General features: G+C 40.2%; 1 protein-coding gene across 3 annotated transcripts in view; it reads right to left on the bottom strand.

Annotated features, from left to right (window-relative positions):
• Positions 1 to 16,787, bottom strand: part of LOC107845298 (ethanolamine-phosphate cytidylyltransferase) — a 45,432-nt gene that overhangs the window by 24,455 nt on the left and 4,190 nt on the right. For 2 of the 3 annotated variants that reach the window (XR_007045914.1, XM_047398168.1), the window contains exons 2-5: positions 15,738 to 15,973; positions 15,214 to 15,395; positions 8,299 to 8,370; positions 7,264 to 7,331 (exon numbers count right to left, since the gene is read on the bottom strand). Coding sequence is in view for 2 of the 3 variants with exons in the window: in XM_047398168.1 (XP_047254124.1) it covers positions 7,264 to 7,331; positions 8,299 to 8,370; positions 15,214 to 15,395; positions 15,738 to 15,973 (558 nt within the window). In the remaining variant the exon portion in view is untranslated. The remainder of the gene's footprint in view (positions 1 to 7,263; positions 7,332 to 8,298; positions 8,371 to 15,213; positions 15,396 to 15,737; positions 15,974 to 16,787) is intronic. The other variant, XM_047398169.1, reaches the window with a different exon arrangement.

The raw sequence follows: 16,787 nt of genomic DNA, 5'->3' as shown, positions 1-16,787 counted from the left end.
TACCGTCAGTTGAATAAGGTTACGATGAAGAATAAGTATCCTCTTTCTCGGATTGATGATTTGTTTGATCAGCTTCAAGGTGCTAGATGTTTCTCTAAGATTGATCTTAGGTCGGGCTATCCTCAGCTAAAGATTAGGGAAATGGATATCCCTAAACTGTCTTCTGGATGCGGTATGGTCATTATGAGTTCTTAGTCATGTTTTTTGGTTTGACTAATACCCCGACGACATTCATGGACTTGATGAATAAGGTCCTCCGCCAGTTTCTGGGTTTGTTCGTCATCATGTTTATAAATGATATTCTGGTGTATTCCAAGAGTGAGGCGGACCACGCCGATCACCTTCGTATCATGTTGCAAACCTTGAAAGATCAGCACTTGTATGCTAAGTTTTCGAAGTGTGAATTCTGGTTGAAAGCTGTTACTTTTCTAGGTCATATCATTTCTAGAGAAGAGATCATGGTGGATCCGCAAAAAGTTGCAGTGGTTAAGAAGTGGCCTAAGCCCACGACTCCAACCGATATTCGGAGCTTCTTGGGTTTAGCCGATTACTATAGGAGATTTGTGGAGAGTTTCTCGACTATAGCTGCACCATTAACTAAGTTAACCCAGAAGAAGGTAAATTTTTTATGGTCTGACGCTTCTGAGGGTAGTTTTGAGAAGCTAAAAGATAAGTTGACTTCAGCTCCGATTTTGCCTCTTCATGAAGGCACTGATGGTTTTGTTGTTTATTGTGATGCATCCCGTGTGGGACTTGTTTGTGTGTTGATGCAGCATAGTAGGGTGGTCGCCTATGCTTCTAGGCAGTTGAAAGTTCATGAGAAGAATTACCAGACTCATGACTTGGAGTTGTTGGTTGTGTTGTTCGCATTAAAGATCTGGCGTCACTATTTGTATGGAGTCTATGTAGATATCTTTTCAGATCATAAGAGTCTGCAATATGTGTTCACTTAGAAAAAGTTAAATCCCAAGCAGAGGAGGTGGCTTGAGTTGCTGAAAGACTACGACATAAGTCTCCACTATCACCCAGGCAAAGCTAATAAGGTTGTTGATGCTCTTATCAGGTTATCCATGGGAGAGCTCATATGGATGAGGATAAGCAGGAGTTGGTGAAAGATATTCACCGTTTGGCTAACCTTGAAGTTCGTCTCTTGGACTCTGAGAATGGTGGTGTGTTTGTGCAAGAGGTGGCGAAGTCATCTCTTGTTGCTGAAATAAAGGAGGAGCAAGCACTGGATCCGGTCTTAATGAAGATTAAGAGAGATGTGGATCAACAAAAGGTTGTAGTTTTGAGATTAGTAACGATGGTATTTGAAGGTACCAAGGCAGACTATGTGTTCCCGATGTAGATGGGTTAAAAGAGAGGATCTTGGCTGAGGCTCATGAGTCGCGTTATGTGATTCATCCCGGTTCAACGAAGATGTATCATGATCTTAAAGAGATCTATTAGTGGAACAATATGAAGTGAGATGTGACCAATTTTGTGGCTAAATGCATGGTGTGTCAACAAGTGAAGATGAGCACTTGAGGCCCGGGGAGTTGACTCAAGAGATTGAGTTGCCCGTGTGAAAGTGGGAAGTGATTAATATGGATTTGTTACTGGTCTTCCTCAGTCTCGGAATCAGTTTGATTCGATTTGGATCGTCGTAGATAGGATGACTAAGTCTGTTCACCTCTTCCCAGCGAGGACTAATTATTCGGCAGAGGATTATGCAAAGTTGTTCCTCCAAGAGATCGTGAAGTTGCATGGGGCGCCTGTTTCTATTATATCGATCGTGCTACTCAGTTCTCATCGCATTTTTGGCGTTCATTTTAGAGAGGTTTGGGAACTAAGGTGAGCCTTAGTACTGCTTTCCACCCGCAGTCAGATGGGCAAGCGAAAAGGACTATTCAGACGTTGGAAGATATGTTTCGAGCTTGCGTGATTGACTATGGTGGTAGTTGGGTTGACCATTTGCCTCTTGTAGAGTTTGTGTATAATAACTACCACTCTAGTATTGGGATGGCTCTATTTGAGTCGTTGTATGGTACGAGGTATAGGTCTCCTATAGGGTGGTTCGAGGTTGGTGAGACGGAGATGTTTGGCCTGAATTTGGTTCACCAAGCGATGGAAATGGTGAAGGTGATTTGGGATAGACTTAAAGCAGCCCAAAGTCGCCAAAAGTCCTACGCGGAAGTGAGGCATAGGGAGTTAGAGTTTGAGGTTGGCGATTGGGTGTTCTTAAAGGTATCTCCCATGAAAGGAGTGATGCGGTTTGGGAAAAAAGGGAAGCTCAGTCCCCGGTATAATGGCCCGTACTCGGTTTTGAAAAAGGTTGGTAATGTTGCGTATGAATTGGAGTTGCCTCCTAGTTTCAGCTTCATTCATCCGGTGTTCCATGTGTCAATGTTGAGGAAGTGTGGGTGATCCATTGTTGATTGTGCCCATCAAGGAAATTGGTATTTCGGAATCCTTATCGTAGAAGAAGTCCCGGTTGAAATTTTAGATCGGCAAGTTCATTGGTTATGGACGAAGGATGTAGCTTCGGTAAAGGTTCTATAGAGGAACCACAAGGTTGAAGAGGCTACTTAGGAAGCCGAAGAGGACATGAAGTCCAAGTATCCATTCACGTTTTCCGCACCAAATAATCGTGTGTAGGGTATGTGTTATTCTTAACATCTTTGTTTTCTGACTTTGTTAAAGGAAATATTGATTTCCTTAACATCTTTATTTTATGAGTTTGTCAAAGGAAAGAGTAGGGGAATACAGAGTCAAATTGTGCTATCAATTACCTTGTCTCGTCATTCGAGAACAAATGATCCAAGTGGGGGAAATTGAAACTCCCCGAATTTTGGCCCTTGAAAATTTCTTCAGCTTTGGGCTCACTACTTGGTTACGACTAGACCCTCGGAGTCGTAGGGTGTCCTGACGACTCGTTGGGTTGAGTCATACCCAAACCAGTGAGTTTGAGGCTTGATTCTGCTCTGAGTACGAGTGGCTCACTATGAGCCATAAGGATATGTTACGAGTCGTAGGTTCAAATCGTAGGATGTCAAGTGTTCAATTCATTTGGGTTTTGTGTTGCTCACAAGTAGAACCCTACCAGTCGTAGGGTCATGTTACGAGTTGGTGGGTTGAGTCATAAGGATAGCAGTGTTGGGGTCCTGGAACTGTCCTGGTTACGGACTTGTGGTCACGAGTCGTAAGGTGTGGGTACGAGTCAAGGGGTTGACTCATAACCAAAGACGATGCTTTTCCAGCTTTTAAGTTGGGGGCACTTTAGACATTTCCCACTTAAAACCCTTAGACCCCACGTCCATAAAACACTTTTGGGGCATTTATTCGACACGTTCATGAATTAAACACTCTCTAAATCCTCTCAAACAAGTCAAGCTAGGGTTTCACCAATTTGGTCATCTAAGGGCTCAAGGGTTACTCCATAAATCTTCGTGATTCAGCATGTTACTCTTCCCTCATTGTTAATTTTGCAAAGGCATGTGATTTAAAGAATTGTTTATAAGATCGTTGTTCGATTTTGAAAACTAAGGTTGGGGGCTTTGAATGTTATGAATTGAATAATGTTTCTCATGGTTTATACATATGATTTTCGTGCTTTTAATATGGTTTTGAACTTGTGGGTGCATGGGTATGGTGAATGAATTAGGGAATTATGATTTTCCCAAACTTGTGGCTTTGAAATGGTTATAACCTCAACCCCATAATATGAAATTGATTTTTAGTTATGAGAACTATGAAAATTTGTAAAATTGAACCAGTCTTGAACTATTGCATGATATAAAGAAGTATTTGAAATACAATGGGATGATTTAATGAACAAACGGAGTCAGTGTTCCCTAATGTGTATTAATGAACGAAGGGAGTTGTTCTCCCCAAGTTAATGGAAACTGTTTTGGCATAATGTGTTACCTTGCAAGTGTAGTTGGTATGGCAATACCAACAATGTATGCCTTAAATGTATTGTAGTTCATTGAATGGGAATGTGTGACAATTGTTTTAATTGGGCTTTAATAAGGGTTATGTAACTTAATCGTGAAAGTGGAGGTCCGAGCAACCAATACTGAAAACCGTATTTGCCGACACGGGGTCAAAACAACTGGGAGGTTCGAGTCACCCTTATTATTATTTCATGATTAGGAAGGTTCGAGTCCCCCGTAAATCATTATATGATCGGGTGCTTAAGTCACCTTGGTATATGTTGGAGGGTTCAAGTCCCCCATGTGCATATATATGAGATTATTCACCAGTTCGTGCGGCATTATTCTCTGGTTCGTGCAGCTACAAGCACTAGGGCCCGACCGAGGGTGAGAGCTGGGGCCCACATAGCCCGTGGGTACTATTATATGACGGTTGAGCTACACAATCCAGGCTAAGGTTTTTAAACGCATATTAATCCTTGTTCCCTATCCCGTCATATGATATATATATTATTATATATATATATATATACTAGTTGCATTTGGCCCGGGCTAATATTAAATTTTATATTTGTAAACTTTTTTTAATCTTATTACTATTCTTATTTTTAATTTTTATTTTATTTTTCTTACAAGAAGTTCGAACATATCTCAATATTTCTAATATTAATCAAATTATTTTTATTTTTTTTTTGTAAATTGAAAGAATTTTTTTCTCAGAGTTTATTTTAGATTTTCGTTTTAGTTTCAAACACATGCATGCACAACACTATTTTTCTTTTTATTTTAGTGGTAGTTTTGGAGATTAAAGTCTTTAATGATCCAAATCGAGTTTTATCTTATGTTGAATTAACTTCATCATTCTTTTCTCAATTCTTTTTCATTAAGTTTTTCCTAATTAAACATATATTAATTAACTCATTTATTACAAAAAAAAAAAATTCTACATTCAAAGTAATATAATAAATATTTAATACCGCAAATTGTTATAGGATAACATCAATAAGGTTAACTTATAAATAATGATAGAATTTAATTTAAATAATTAAAAGATTAGATTCAACAAAATACTTTTGCAGATGTTCCTTCATATCAAAAATAGATGTTTTATTCTGCTGGTCCATTTTAACAAATTAAGCGAGTATTATAGTACTTCTTTTATCCATATTGTTCTTAGTATTAAATAACTATATAAGTAATTGTAATTAAATTTATGATTTTAAAGCATCATTGATAAAATTATTTCACTAAAATACATTTTTAATCAAAAAAAAAAATTACTTCAACCATTCCTAAATAAGTGCTCCTTTTGGTGTGGACACACCCTTTAATAAACTTTTCACTTCTAAAAAATTAAAAATTACTTTACCAATTCACTCTTAATTAAATTTCATCTCTTTTCAAATTTACATTGAATATTATATTTAAACTCAGAAGTACATTAAAGATAATGATCAAACTACTCTTAAAATTTAAATGTATATTTATTTAGGAACAAAATCACAACCGAAAAAAAAACCTATAAAGAAATGGACCAAGTAAGAATTGTAGTAGGATATGAATGTAAATGGTGGAGGAGCAAGAAAATATAACAAAAACCATGTAAAATATCAATAGGATACACCAATTAAAAATGTCCACTTAGAAATGAATTAAAAAGAAAAATAATGCAAAATGAGAATAGGCCTCCTATAGCAATTTGTACCAACACAAAAAACTTAATATTATTATATTCATTGTGAGGACTACCAAATTTGGCCATCCTCACTTATATATAATAGTAATATGTATGTATATGTATATGTTTATGCATTTGACTATGTGTACTAGCTTTGAATGATTTTAAACTGTTGATCATATCATTATGTTATCCTTATCCCCGAGTTACATGCTAGCGTTCACCCCGCTAACTGTCTTCGGATGCTGTATCCCCGAGTTACATGCTAGCATTCACCCCGCTAGCCGTCTTCAGATGTTGTATCCCCACGCGATGCAGGAACTGATCATACTTCTACTCCTCCTGCTCAGTGACTTGGATTCAGGATCAGCTAGCGAGCCAGATTGAAGTGGTGAGCTTCCATACTTCGAAAGACCCCATTTCATGTTTATGGTTTCCTTTACATTTTGACTATTCGTTTGGATTGGATTTTTGGTTATGGTCGGGGGCATGTCCCAACCGGATACTCTTTGGTTTTGATTAGAGGCTTTGTCAGACTACTGTTAGCATGGGCGGTGTCGATATTGGTATCAGTGTTGGTATTTGTATTGGCATTGACACCGGTATCGGTTGGTCATGGTTGTACTTATCTTAATGTCTTTAAATTAATATTCTCTTATCTTGTTATATGCTCGAAATTCAACCTACTTTGGGAGTGGTGTGTTTGGTTTGGTTTGGTACAGGGGGTGATCTCCGGTCCACGTGAGACTTGAGATACCCGTCATGACCAGGCCCTGGTTCGGGTCATGAAAGTTGCTCCACTAGCACTTATGTCGATCATTTGAAAAGAAAAAAGGGAAAGTTGTTCAAAATGTAGAGATAAGTTTGTAGAGGATGAAGAATAACCACCACCCAAGGGTGTGGCCTGGTGATTAATGAAGTGTGTTGAAATGTTGAGGTCTCGGGTTCAAATCTCAGCGAGAAAAAAAAACACAAAGTGATTTTCCCATCTGTCCTAACCTTGGTGGACAGAGTTACCGAATATCCGTTGATATCTGTTGCCGGTGGGAGGTGGCACGTATCTGTGGATTTCGTCGAGTTGCTTGAAATCTAGCCCGGACACCACGATTATTGAAAAAAAAGAGTTGAAACAAAACTTCTTATCCTTTATTTCCTATTGGTGCACTCAAGAGGTTTTCTACTTATTGGTGCACTTCTGTACTGGTGTTTTTATGCCCAAATATCTTTTAACAAATTTATTAAGTTGTCAGAAAGAAAACATAAGTGTTCCTTTTTCTACATAATAATATTTCTCAAGGAGTGTGATAATTGAACAATATACCATCGCAGGTAATTTAAGTCTCATCACCATCCATAATTTTCTCTAACATGATAAACAAATATCATATTAATACTCTACTTGACATTCTTAGTTCCCAACGAGATTGATAATATATTTGTTTATCATGTCAGAGAAACTTATTAGGCACTTACTAGAACCATCAAGAAAGCCACATCTAAATAAATTAGCATGCTAATTTTAACAAAGGATGAGTTTTTAGAATTACTAGGCAGTCTCCCACTAATGCTGTTAGGGTTTTATCATCCTGATGAAGCCTCCAAATACAAAATGTTTTAGTATGTGTGGGTTGTAGATAAACAGATAGAGAGCACAGAAGCACACTGCATTACCTGACAGTTTGATCAGTATGAATGCCTACTAGTAGAAAGTCTCCAAGTCCTCGAGCAAGCCTTAGTATCTAAACATTAACAGAGAAGTGAGAAATTGAAGCTGCACTTGGATGCATGCATTAGATATAACACAAAAAAGACTAATATGCGCTGAGAAGAAATACAGCAGGGGAAAGGGATGGGACTTTTTATGAATGGTGAATGAAAGAGATGGCATTTTTTCTGTAGAAAGTCTTTTGAAGATCACAAAAGGCTTATTCAAAGATGTTGAAATTTTGCAAAAATCTCCTGAAGACTTCTTCAAAGAGGTGATCAGAAGAATAGGTATCAGCAATTTGTTGAAGAAAAGTTATTCTACTTTTTTTAAGAAAGGTAAAGTTAGAAAGTTATTCTACTTTTATTCACGAAACAATTGCAAATTTTCAAAAAAACTACGACAGTCCAAACACTTTTCTTTTTTTTGCATAAAACTATCCACATATTTCTTTTGCATAAACTTTTTCAACAAAAAAGTTGTTTCAAAAGAAATTCCGGAAGTTGGCCAAAGCTCACAGAAAGTAAGTTTGAAATATAAGGAAAAAGAGGAAATTCCCACATGCTATTGTAGCAACGGTCTTTTACATATTGCATGACTCAAAATGGATATCTCAAAAAAAAGCTATTAGGTAAGAACACATTTATTCCTTCGGTTGGATCTTCAAGAGAATCTCCTTGCACCCACCCAATTTCGTTTTCACTAAAAACATGAACACTGCAACGTCCATGAAAGATGTTGAATGTTGTGGATCACTTCAACCATAAACTAGAGTTACTAAAGGAGACTACACTTGTTTACTTTTTTATATGACTTTTAAAATACAAGCATCCTTATTTTTGTAGGTCCTAAAGCTAGATTACTCACCTCTACATGTCCAGCATGGAAAAGATCAAAGGCGCCATCAACATAGACTATGTGACACTTGTTTACTTTTTTATATGACTCTTTTAAAATACAAGCATCCTTATTTTTGTAGGTCCTAAAGCTAGATTACTCACCTCTACATGTCCAGCATGGAAAAGATCAAAGGCACCATCAATATAGACTATGTGAGCACCAGGTCCAGCTCCCTACACGAACACGCTCGAAAACATAATAATCTATAAGAAACAAATGTACTTTCTAGCAGCAACATGGAAATAAAAGATGAAAACAACTGACGGGTGTTTTAAAAGATCAGCAGATTTTCCTAAAAGATCATAAGCTAAATGTAAGAAAGATCACAGCACTGATGCTTACATGATATTGAATCTATTCAAAAAAATTTGTCATATTTGCTCACGTTCGACTTAATTATGTGTCGGTTTGTAATGTTTAAAGGCTTAATTTTGTGAATCTTTGGTGTCAAAAGCTAATAATTGTAGAGTATGATGAATATATGGAAAAGGAGCAAAGAAAAAGCTGAGATGCCAAAACGAAGCAAGGAAAACAAAAAGCCAAAACCAATACCACAATGCAGCGCACTGGACGAGGTGTGACGCACCCTTGGCTGTCCGGGCGATTATTTTTTTCTTTTGATTCAAATTATAAATAGTGGGTTCACTTTAAGTATGTATATATCAAAAATTTGAGAATGTTGGAGGATATTCAATGGAGAACAACAGGTTTTCAGGGTTTTTTTTTTTCTTCTTTTTGCCTTCTTCTTGCTGATTTTCTGATTGATATGTTCTACGCACTCTCTCTCCAACGTTTCACCTTTAACGTTCCAATCTTAACGTTCACTTCATTAGACCGGCAGATTCTGGCGCCGGCGTAGGGGCACCGGCGCCAGCAACAGGTAAGGGGTACTCTCTCCCTCATTCTCCCCCCCCCCCCCCCCACCCAGTTCTCCCTCTCTTCCCCCCTCTCCCTCCCCTTTTGTCAGTCCCGTCACTACTATCGCCGGCGGGGTTAGGGTTCCCGCCGGCTCGACTCCGGCGCCGGTGTAGGTGTGCATCAGTGGTCAAGCAGGTTGGTGCGACGACAGCCATCTCCCAGATTCCGGCAATACACAGTCGACAATCCGGCGACACTCCGGCAGCGAACCAGCGGCTTTTTCAGGCGACCTTAATCTAGCAACCAGCTATCAACATCAAAATTGACGGAACCAGCAGCCCGCAGGAGTACCGGTGACATCTAAACTTTGATTTTAGTCACTTCATACAGCTTGGTTTATTTATATCATTCTGGTTCTTGCTTCTTCTTACTGGTTTCCTTTTCTGTTTCTTGTTTCCTGTTCGTATGATTAAAGTGGTGATTGGATACTTAGCCTATTGGTGGTTTTTGTTGTATTATTGTTGCTATTGTTATTGTTGTGTTGTTCTGGCTGCTAGGACGATTAGTGTACTTTGTGAGTGCCTTCGCCTACTGTGTTCGTACTGTGGCTTTGTCCGTTTGTTTATTGGTGAGGGGCTTTGTTTTGGTTTATGAGTAGTGGCTGGAGGGGTTGATGGTGGATTAGGGTCATGTTCGAGGGGGTTGGGGGTGAGGGCTGTTTTGGAAGGGGGTGAGGAGGGGAGGGCAGGGGTGGGTGTGGGGGATAGGTCGGGTGTTAGGGCGGGTTTGGTGAAAGGTTTTAGAGGTAGGCGAGAGGCGAGAGTAGCTAGGTTGAGGGTAGGGTCTTGGAACATTAGAACCCTTTAGGGTAAGTCCGTAGAGCTGGTGAAGATTCTTAAGAAGAGGAGAATTAATATTGCGTGTGTTCAGGAGACTAGGTGGGTAGGATCTAAGGCTAGGGATATGGATGGGTACAAGCTGTGGTACTCGAGAAGTGAGGGGCGTCGGAATGGAGTGGGCATCTTAGTGGATGAAGAGCTGAGAGGTCAGGTGGTGGAGGTTAAAAGGGTCAGCGATAGGCTAATGAAGATTAAGTTGGTCCTAGGGGGTTCTATGCTGCATGTGTGTAGTACGTATGCGCCGCAGGTGGGCTTGGAAAAGGAGGTGAAAGCGAGATTTTGGGAGGATTTGGACGAGGTGGTGAGAAGCATGCCTAGCTCGAAGAAGATTGTCATAGTAGGGGACTTCAATGGCCACATAGGGGTATTATCGGGAGGCTACGACGATGTGCATGGAGGTTTTGGTTTCGGTGATAGGAATGGTGAGGGAGCTGCTCTGTTGGATTTTGCGAGGGCTTTTGGGTTGGTGGTAGTGAATTCGAGTTTTCCGAAGAAGGAGGATCACCTGATTACCTTCCGAAGCGCGATAGCTAAGACCCAAATTGACTTTCTACTACTTAGGAAGGGGGACAAGGCGTCATGTAAGGACTGTAAAGTCATTCCGAGTGAGCATCTTTTGACCCAATACAGGCTTCTAGTGATGGACTTGTCTATCAAGAAGTGCAAGAAGAGAAGATCCGGGGAGGGTCGTCCTAGAATTAAGTGGGGTAGCTTGACGCCCATTAGTGCACTGGAGATAGGGGAAAAGGCAGGGAGTTTGGGGGTATGGGAGTGCAGGGGGACGTGGATGTTATGTGGGAGAGGGCGGCCAGCTGTATCACGGAGACTGCTAGACAAGTGTTGGGGGTCTCGAGGGGTCGGGCAGGACATTATAAGGGGGACTGGTGGTGGAATGAAGATGTGAAGAAGAAAGTGGAGATTAAGAAGGAGGCGTATGTTAAGTTGATTGAGAGTAAGGATGAAGAAGAGAAGCGGGTGAATAGGGAGATTTACAAAGTAGCAAGGAAGGAGGCTAAGTTAGCAGTTACGGCTGCTAAGTCGGCAACGTTCGAGAGCTTGTATGCGGGGTTAGAGGAGAAAGGCGGGGAAAAGAGGTTGTATAGGCTTGCGGAAGGGTTGTGACCTCGATCAAGTGAAGTGTATTAAGGGGAGGATGGTAGTGTTTTAGTGGAGGATGTTCACATTAAGAAGAGATGGCAGGAGTACTTTCATAGCCTTTTGAACGAGAAGCGGACAGAGGCATTGAGTTAGGGGAGTTGGAGAACTCGGAGAAGAGCCGTGATTTCAGTTACTGTAGGCGTTTTAAGGTTGAGGAGGTTAGAGAGGCTATTCGTAGGATACGGAGAGGTAGGGCGGTGGGGCCAGGTGAGATTCCGGTGGATTTTTGGAAGTATGCTGGTGGGGCAGGTTTGAGGTGGTTGATTGATTTGTTTAACGGCATTTTCAAGACTACGAGAATGCCTGAGGCTTGAAGATGGAGTACGATGATTTCGTTATGTAAAAACATGGGTGACATCCAGAGTTGCAACAACTATAGGGGTATTAAGTTGTCGAGTCACACTATGAAGATTTGGGAGAGAGTGGTTGAGCGGAGGCTGAGGAGGGTTGTGTCCGTTTCGGAGAATCAGTTTGGATTTATGCCTGGTCGCTCAACAATAGAGGCAATCCACCTGGTGAGGAGATTGGTGGAGCAGTATAGAGAAAGGAAGAGGAATTTACACATGGTGTTTATCGACCTAGAAAAGGCATATGATAGAGTCCCGAGGGAGGTTTTTTAGAGATGCTTGGAGGTGAGAGGGTTCCAGTGGCGTACATCACAGCTATTAAGGACATGTTCGATGGAGGGAAGACCCAAGTGAAGACGGCGGGAGGAGACTCAGAGCAGTTTCCGGTCGAGATAAGGTTGCATCAAGGATCGACTCAGTTCGTTCCTTTTTGCATTGGTGATAGACGTGTTGACGCGGAGTATTCAAGGAGAGGTGCCTTGGTGTATGTTATTTGCAGATGATGTAGTGCTGATTGATGAGACGCGGGTGGAATGACAAATTGGAGGTCTGGAGGCAAACCCTTGAGTCTAAGGGGTTCAGGTTGAGTAGGTCAAAGAAGAAATATTTGAAATACAAGTTTAGTGACTTAAGGCAGGAGGACGAAGTGGTGGTGAGATTGGACTCCCAAGATATTTGTAAGAGGGACAGTTTTAAGTATCTTGGGTCTACGATTCAGGAGAATGGTGAGATTGACGAGGATGTCTCTAAGCGTATTGTTGTAGGATGGATGAAGTGGAGGCTTACCTTGGGGGTGTTGTGTGATAAGAAGGTGCCCCTTAAGCTTAGTGTTGGCCAGTCAAGCACCCCCAGATCCAAAAATTGAAGGTGGCGGAAATGAGAATGTTGCGTTGGATGTGTGGGCTTACTATAACGGACAGAGTAAGGAATGAGATTATCCGGGAGAAGGTGGGAGTGGCTTCGGTGGAGAACAAAATGCGGGAAGGAAGGCTGAGATGGTTTGGGCATGTGATGAGGAGGGGCGTGGATGCCCCAGTTCGTAGGTGTGAGAGGCTAGCTTTGGATGGCTTCAGGAGGGGTAGAGGTAGGCTGAAGAAATACTGGAGGGAGGTGATTAGACATGACATGGAGCAGCTTCAGCTGACTGAGGACATGACCCTAGATAGGAAGGTGTGGAGGGCGCGGATAAGGATAGAAGGCTAGTGTAAGTGTATGGGTTGTAGCATGCAGTTAGGAGAAATCTTATGTAGCCGGGGAAGTAACCCTAGGACTGTGTACATAGATGGGTGCCCTTTTTCTTATGTCTTAGTTCCTATTTGTCTTATTTCGTGTCGCCAATATTTTCTCATATTTCATATTTCTACAATTACTATTTTTATCATTTCTTATTCCTGATTTTCTTTTATGTCACCTATCCCCCCTTATTTACTATTCTTTATCTTGAGCCGGAGGTCTATCGGAAACAGCCTCTCTACTTCTTCGGAGGTAGCGGTATGGACTGCGTACATCTTACCCTCCCCAGACCCCACTTTGTGGGAATACACTGGGTTTGTTGTTGTTGTTTCCTTCTTCTTGATTTTGTAATTTTTCTTTTGATAAACTTGTGTTGTTTTTATGCTATGAGACATTCAATTCCTAGTTCTACGTCACGAGGAAATTGACATAAACATAGTGGTCTGTATCTTATTTCAATGAACTGATTTTGCTTTCATGGGTTATTTAGGCAATCTTGTGCTTAATAGTTTGATTGGATGTTCACCAATTGAACTCTACTTACAGATCCTAACTGAACTTGGAAAAGAGAGAGGGCTTCTTTTAATTGAAAAGTGCAAGTTTATGCACTTATGCAATAGGGGCTTAATTAGCAAAGGGGGCTTGATTAGTAGACTTCTTCTGACATGGGGTTTTTACTATTCCTGCTGTAGTTTGGTGGTTATTTGGAAGGGATAAAAAGCTAGGAAGTTTGAGATCAAGAACGACAAAGTAATCAATCTATAAAGATCAGGTGCTTTTTTTCAGTTAGGCTGTGGTGCAACATCTCCTGCTGTGAAAGTAAAAGATACTAATGCCACTGTTGATTTTCTTAGCACATTACACAACTTGTGATGTCACTACGCCTTGGTTGTAACTGATTGCCATCATTTCCCAATTTGATGATTTTCATCATAAAAATTACAGTTCACCTACCAAAGTTTGGAGCTTAGTATCTCGTAATAAACTCAAAATCACTTAGCGCCTTTCTATCTTGTGTTTTTCTTTTAGTGTCAGGTATCCAGGAACTCCACTTAAGTTTTCCCACTACCAATATTTAGACAGATGTGGAAAAATCATCTCCATTCCATTTTTAGTCTCTGGGGAAATTGAACCCTGATTTCCCAGAGAACGATTCCAACTTTATTGTCCATTAGGCCACACCTTGGGGGCCTCTAGTAACTGAAAAAGAAAGAGCATTATTCCAATTATATGTATTTTTTTCTATTAACTGGTGGAAGATCAGTGAATTCAGCACTATTTGCTCGAGAGGCAACATAGTCTTACCTAGAAGCTACATTCCTAAGAAATCTAGGTAGCGCCTAGACCTTGCCTTCTTTCTTGATTCTTCTTCTTCAGATTTAATTTCTTCAGCACCAAATGTTATTCTTCCATAGTCAAGCAATTCCTCTATCGAAAACAAATGAACGAGACACTAAACCCCTAACTTTTACTGCTCTCAGATACAATCACAGCCTCAGAACCCATGGATTCTCCCTTTTGTTTTTCTTCCCTTAACCTATTCAGCAGCCACATATAAAATACTTCAAAGCCTCCCAGTTTTGCACGTCTTTTAGAAATGGAACATAAGAAAATCAGAAAGCATGAATATCCTCACTGCTCAATTGTCTAGTGATCTCCTCGTTGTCCCAAATCACCAGAAGGCAAGATGAGTTCTAAAACTTGTGACAGTTAAGAACCAGAATCTGAGAATCTCCTGCTTTTCCTACATATTTATAAACTCGTTTGGAGGACCAAGCTGCCACCTACGGTTGTCTGTTTTCCTTGGACAGCTCTATATGAGGCTTATCTGACCCAAGAAATATAAAGAAAAGGAAAATCCACCTCCCAAACAGATGCTATATGTGCAAAAAAGGATTGAAATCACCAGACACCTTCATTGTGAGGTGACGTCAGAATTATGGAGCATGTTTTTTTGTCTCTCAGGTCTCAATTGGACCACACCCCTCAGTTAAGGATGCTTATGAGAGTTGGAGCCTGTGGAGAGTTGATAAAGCCATCAAGAAGATCTGGATCATGATACCTACTTGTATTTTTTGGTGGATTCTGTTAGAGAGGAATAGGAGATGCTTTGATGGGGAGTCAACTGCTTTAGGCATTTTGAAGGCTAGGTGTATTGCCAATTTGTTTAGTTGGTCCAACATGTATCCTGCTGTTAATGCAGAACAACTTCAGGACTTCATTAACTCACTAGTTCTGGCTTAGATAGTCTATATAGTCAGCCATAGATTTTTTGTAAGCTCAAATGCCATATCTTGCAATTCTTGCATCTTCTTGATGCCAACTTACCTTAGCAAAAAAAACACGAAACTCCTCTTTTTCTTTTCTTTTTTGTAAAGGAACTTAAAAGAATCCACAGATTAATGAAAACAATCACTTTATGAAGAATTTATCAGGCAACAAGCAAACCTTAAAAATTTTAGTTCTTGCTTCGTGAACAATAAATTTACCACTAGAACAAGATTATATGCAAGAAGCTGACCTTTGAATTGGAAAATTGTACAATTCTACGAGATGTAGGAAGAAAATGAGATACGCGTGTTTCGCTTCCAGCACCACCATCTTCAGATTTTTGGCTGTGACCATGGCTAAATTGTCTCTGCAAGGAGGCATGACTGGGGGAGTCAACAGTGGTCCTCTCTCTCACACAAAGAAGCATTCGACCTACATGGCAAATTTATAAAACAAATACTATTTACACAAACAGTAATAGCACCTATAAGCTCTTGAAATTTAATTATTGAGATTTTAGCTTTTGAATATTAACAAATGCAGGTGCGCACAAGCTGGCCGGACACCACGGTTATCCAAGAAAAAAACATATACTAACAAATGCCAAAACATCTTCACATCAATAATCTAACTAGTACAAATAACAAGGCACTGATAAGATGCTGCCCAGCAGCCCCATAAACATTAAACCAGCCATTCCAACACATATAAATGCCCAAGTTCGTTTTGAAAGAGGAGGTTTTCACTGCCTAATAATCAAGATAGCATACATACCAACAATATCAGTGCTTGAAACTCCTTCTGTACGCTTGATCTGCTTATAGCGACCAACCTTCTTAGCAAGGGCATAAGCATCAGTTCCATCAGGAAGAAGACAAGGGTCATCCCCATGAATGATATAGTCTATGTTGTACTCATCAAATAGTTTCCTCATAAATTCTTCAGTAATAGCATAAGGGGCATCAGAGATGACTTCATCCACCCACTTAACAGCACCAACCATAATCATCCTAGGACAAATCAACAAGCAAGATACTGAGTCAATTTTCTTGACAGGAAATCTATCCCAAGCAACAAACAAAACAACAATAATCATCATCACAGTCAAGCACTGCAAAAGAGATCTAATGGTAGTTGTCATGATTGTATTTGTTAAATTCCTTTGATTCTTTCAAGGGCCATGGCATCAGACAACAACAAAATGAAGGAATGAAGCCATCAGTTGATTAGGAAAGTTCTGGTGGAAATGGTGTTCTGCGCCAGGGAAACTGTTCCCTTAGAAGGCCACTAACCAAATCTTTGCCATGATAATCAAATCATGATATGCTAACAAGCCAAACATCACCCTGCTCTGAGGTATCCTCTTTAGATAGTTGAACACTCTATACGGCCTTGTTTCAGTAACCCAAAAGAACCCATCTTTACCCAGGATACACTCTATAGAGCCTTGTTTCTGCAACACAAAGAATCCATTGTCACCAGTTCCCCACTGTAGGACATGTCTATGCAGTCACCAAATATATAGAGAAGAATTCTCAGGAAAGTACCAGTTTTTCTTTGAGGTTTTGGTAGAAATATTTGGCCCCTACTAGTACCAATCAATACAACAACAAAAACATACGTAGTGAAATCCTACAAGTGAACTCCGGGGAGGGTAGAGTGTACGCAGACCTTACCCCTATCTCGTGGAGGTACAGGGGCTGTTTCAAATGAACCTTCAGCTTGAGTACAACAAATCGAAATAGGTATAAAAAGGGAAAATAACAGTGAAGCAAACATACTCAACCCAGCACTTCATCTTTATGCGAAGTCAGTATCTTTGAA

This window comes from Capsicum annuum, chromosome 10 (assembly GCF_002878395.1).
Source record: "Capsicum annuum cultivar UCD-10X-F1 chromosome 10, UCD10Xv1.1, whole genome shotgun sequence".
Lineage (NCBI taxonomy): Eukaryota > Viridiplantae > Streptophyta > Magnoliopsida > Solanales > Solanaceae > Capsicum > Capsicum annuum.
Note: the sequence above shows the minus strand (reverse complement) of the source record. Positions and strands in the feature narration are given on the sequence as shown.